This window comes from Lactuca virosa, chromosome 3 (genome assembly GCF_052849685.1).
Source record: "Lactuca virosa cultivar CGN04683 chromosome 3, Lactuca_virosa_CGN04683_v6, whole genome shotgun sequence".
Lineage (NCBI taxonomy): Eukaryota > Viridiplantae > Streptophyta > Magnoliopsida > Asterales > Asteraceae > Lactuca > Lactuca virosa.
Window position 1 is genome coordinate 31,877,865 of NC_136428.1, and position 4,052 is coordinate 31,881,916.

At 39.2% G+C, this 4,052-nt stretch overlaps 1 protein-coding gene across 1 annotated transcript; it reads left to right on the forward strand.

Moving 5' to 3' along the window:
• The first annotated feature begins 995 nt into the window (after positions 1-995).
• Positions 996-3,672, forward strand: LOC145165431 (uncharacterized). The gene has a single exon (XM_079084169.1). It carries the CDS (start codon positions 1,643-1,645, stop codon positions 3,212-3,214), a length of 1,572 nt encoding a protein of 523 aa, XP_078940295.1. The 5' UTR covers positions 996-1,642; the 3' UTR covers positions 3,215-3,672.
• The last annotated feature ends 380 nt before the right edge of the window (positions 3,673-4,052 follow it).

Below are 4,052 nucleotides of genomic sequence, written 5' to 3' on the forward strand. Positions count from 1 at the left end.
ATGTCAGGCTACACATACATGTGGCCAAATTATTATTATATATAATTAACACAGTAGGATTAGATTTATATATGCATGCTGAGCTCCAAATAATTGGTATCTTATAAAACCAATAAACAATATAATTAAGTTATAATAAAGTAATATATGCTTGAAGGTGTTGAAATAGGAAACAACTGGCACAATTTGGAGGGGATGGGAAGGGAAGGAAGTAGTTGAAAATAGGAAGGAATACACGCAGCCCCAGGTCCAGGACCATATGACAGAGGCAACCTCACATGAGCCCAACCAGATAACTCATGGACCCCTCTCATCCCCGACCTCTTCTTTACATATATATTCAAATCAATTTTATTTTTAGGGATCCATATGAAATAATTGAAAACATAAATCTATTTTGCAGTTGTAAAGCTAACATGGTTTGGAATTTCACAAACAAAAGCCAACATATACACCATGATCAATAGTAACATACTGTTGCATTTCTGATTTTCAAATTTTGACGTAGCTAGGAAGTGTCCATACTGTATATATATTGACATTTTGTATCAACTCCACATGAAAAATGTGGACCAGTCTAGATTGTAAAAATTCAAACATAATTTTTTGGTTATTAGAAGACAAACTATATATTATTAGCGTATTAATATAGACCACACACACACCATGTTAAGTCTTATTTGCAATTTATTTTCTTGTAAAACTAATATTATTAAGTTTTTAGAGAATTAGGAAACAATTAGCATTAACGAAGCCGGAGGCATATATAAATATATAGGCACAAGTATATTAATGGAATACATAATTAGAATAACACCTATGATAATAATAATTATGATGATAATAAATGTAATATCAGTTAATGCGAAAGTAAGAAGTGAATTGATGACCGAAAGGGTAAAAATATCGGGCTATGTGGGAGAAGCTTCCAGGTAAGCACTCAAATCCCCACCCCCACACTGCATAAATAATATCTCTCTTTCTTTCTTTTTCTTTTTTTTTTTCTCTCTCACACACACAAACACTGTGTAAACAGTGTGTGTTTTATGAGATGGAGAGAAAAGAGAGAGAGAGAAGTCAAGCAGGTTAGCAAGTCAAAATGGAAGTAAGGAAACTGCAGATTGATGGAATGGGTTGTGATTTTTGAAGGTTATCAAGTTTAATTGGTGATGATAATTGTGGAAGTGGGAATATTATTAGTTGAGAGGTAATTTGGAATTAATGGGGTGAGTTAGTTCCCAATCTTTTTCCAATAATTCTTTTATGTCAACCCTAGCTAGCTAGATGTTTCATTACCATAAGTAAATATAACCCTTCGGAAAAAGCCAACACACCAATAGTACCTACATCCCCACACCACCACCTCTCCTCCCTCTCTAAGATCATCATCATCATCATCAATATTTTTTTATAACTCAGCGTCAATTTCTCCAACACCCCATATCCCATAAGCTAGCTCTCAATTTCATTTCTTGCTTCCATGGATATACGTACGTACTCTTCACATGGCCAAGAGGATACAGCAACAGAAGCTAGCTGAATTACGTAGCTAGCTACCTAGCTATATATATATAGAGAGAGAGAGATCCACATATTTATATTTGATATATCTTGGATACCAGACACAAGCGCAAAAATTATCATGAATTTTATGGGTAAGAGCACCGGCGATAGTGGTAGTAGCACCAGCAGTAGAAGACAACAGCAGGGAGGAGGAGGAGGAGGAGGAGCGGGAGGAGGAGGGAATTTGTTTGAAGAAGAAGACGAAGAAGAAAGACAAAACACGGCCCCAGCAGGTCAGTTATTCCCTTCTTCTTCATCTTCTTCCCCATCTTCTTCTCATCATCACCATCAACATCAACCACCACCCAGCTTTCTTCAGCAGCCTCCCTACCACCACCAGAATCAGCGTGGGGGTTGGGTGTTTGACGGCACTTCATCACGGCCAAGCGACCCCATGATTATGGACTACTCTTCAGTCCCCCAACCTGCACCCGATAACATTAATGATGATGACCAACAATCTTCACATCAAGCTGCTGCAGGAGGAGGAGGAGGAGGGATGATGATGGTGGTAGAGAGGGAGCACATGTTTGATAAAGTTGTGACTCCAAGTGATGTGGGTAAGCTGAATCGTCTTGTGATTCCAAAACAGCACGCCGAGAGGTATTTCCCCTTGGATTCCTCCACCAACGATAAGGGTCTCCTTCTTAATTTTGAAGATAGGAATGGAAAACCCTGGAGGTTTAGATACTCCTACTGGAACAGCAGCCAAAGCTATGTGATGACCAAGGGTTGGAGCCGTTTTGTTAAAGACAAAAAGCTTGATGCCGGAGATATAGTCTCTTTCCAAAGAGGTGTCGGTGGCTCCGCCAAAGATCGCTTGTTCATAGACTGGAGGCACCGCCCGGATGCACAAGCTCCGCCCTACCAATTGTCATCCAATCTCTCCTTCCCACTACAACATCATCAATTTTCTTTCCACAACAGGAACACTGCCGGTGTCAGTTGGAACCCACTTTTCTTCCAATCCCAGCCAGCACCCCCACGGAGCCACTCTAACTTGATGCTACAGCCCCCAAACAGCTACGCCGCCCCTCCTAATTCTTACCGTTATGGCACCTCCGGCGGTTCCCCTTACCACAACATAGGAACTGGTAGCGTAGTGAATGTGAATCAAGGAGGTTCAGGATCATCAGTGATTTACTTCAGATCAGGTGCAGGTGGTATCCCACATCAACAACATGCGGATATGATGCAAATGCAGCAAAGAAGTGGGGTTGGGATTGGGATTGATCCACCGGTACTACCAGGTCCAGCACCAGGTGTAGTGTTTGAATCGGTTCCAGTTGTTCATGGGAAAGCAGCAGCTAAGAGGCTCCGTTTGTTTGGCGTTAACATGGATTGCCCTATCTCAGATGACGACGAGCAAGACTATGACCAGCTTCCAGGTGAATTAATCTCCCCCACCACCAATTCGATTCCCATGGGACACTATAATCATGGCAATTACCACCATGAACACTATCCCACTCACCATAATCCGCCGCCACCATCTTCTTCTTCTACCATACCTTACCTGCAATTGAGGCCTAATTACGGAGAAGAAACCCAATTCCATCAAACCCCAATGGTGTCTTCTTCTTCTACTGATGCTCTCAACAAAACCACCAAATCATCGTCCTCTCATATGTCCTTGGATTTGGATATCTGACCACACAATTAGTTATCCATCCTATCCACCCATCTGCCAACAAAATAAGAGATCATATAGCTACCACTCATGTGGCTTATCGGAGGATACATTTATATTTGAGTAGCCCAAGAGTTTTGATCTGATATGATCAATATTTTTTTGTTCCCAAAAGTAAACATTTGAAGAGATCATCCAGCTAGCGGCAAGAATTGAAGGTATATTTTTAGAGGGTGGAATCACAAATCCAGGGTGTTCTTGATGGATAGGTAGCTGTGGTTGTTGATGATCGATGAATGAATTAGAGGATGACTAGAGAGTGCTATATATAGAGTGATTTGCTGCAAACAAATGGAAGTGAGAGGTTTAAACTGATTTTTAGTTTTCAGCTATTTAATTTTATTAGCCTAATGTACAATTTTCTGGTTATAAATTCATTTACACCTTCACTATTAATATATTACTAAGCTATTGTCTAACGTTACCTTTTATTAATTACTACATAGAATTAGATTAATTACACATATAATCTGTGATTTTCTACATTGTTTCCTAAATAAAAGTTCTAATCTTTCATTTATTAATTAAATAATATATATATATTCCCCTTTAATTAGTATGTATACATGCTACGTTTCTCACAGGAGATGATCGGCTTTTCTCCTTTTCCTTTTGATCTTTTTATCTTTATCTTTAAGAAGAATACGGTAAAAAGAAGAACGGAAGAAGTAATAAGTATGCTGACTTTTGTCCGTAAGAACACAATGTGAATGAAGAAGAAGAAGAAAAAAAAATCGAAGAGAAAGGACTTGGGTTTCTTTCTTTCTTCTTCTTTTTTGTTTTTATTACCTTTTGTAGG

What these genes read in the sequence shown, in the direction of transcription:
- LOC145165431 (XM_079084169.1), top strand. Translation starts at nt 1,643, where the DNA reads ATGAATTTTATGGGTAAGAGCACCGGCGATAGTGGTAGTAGCACCAGC.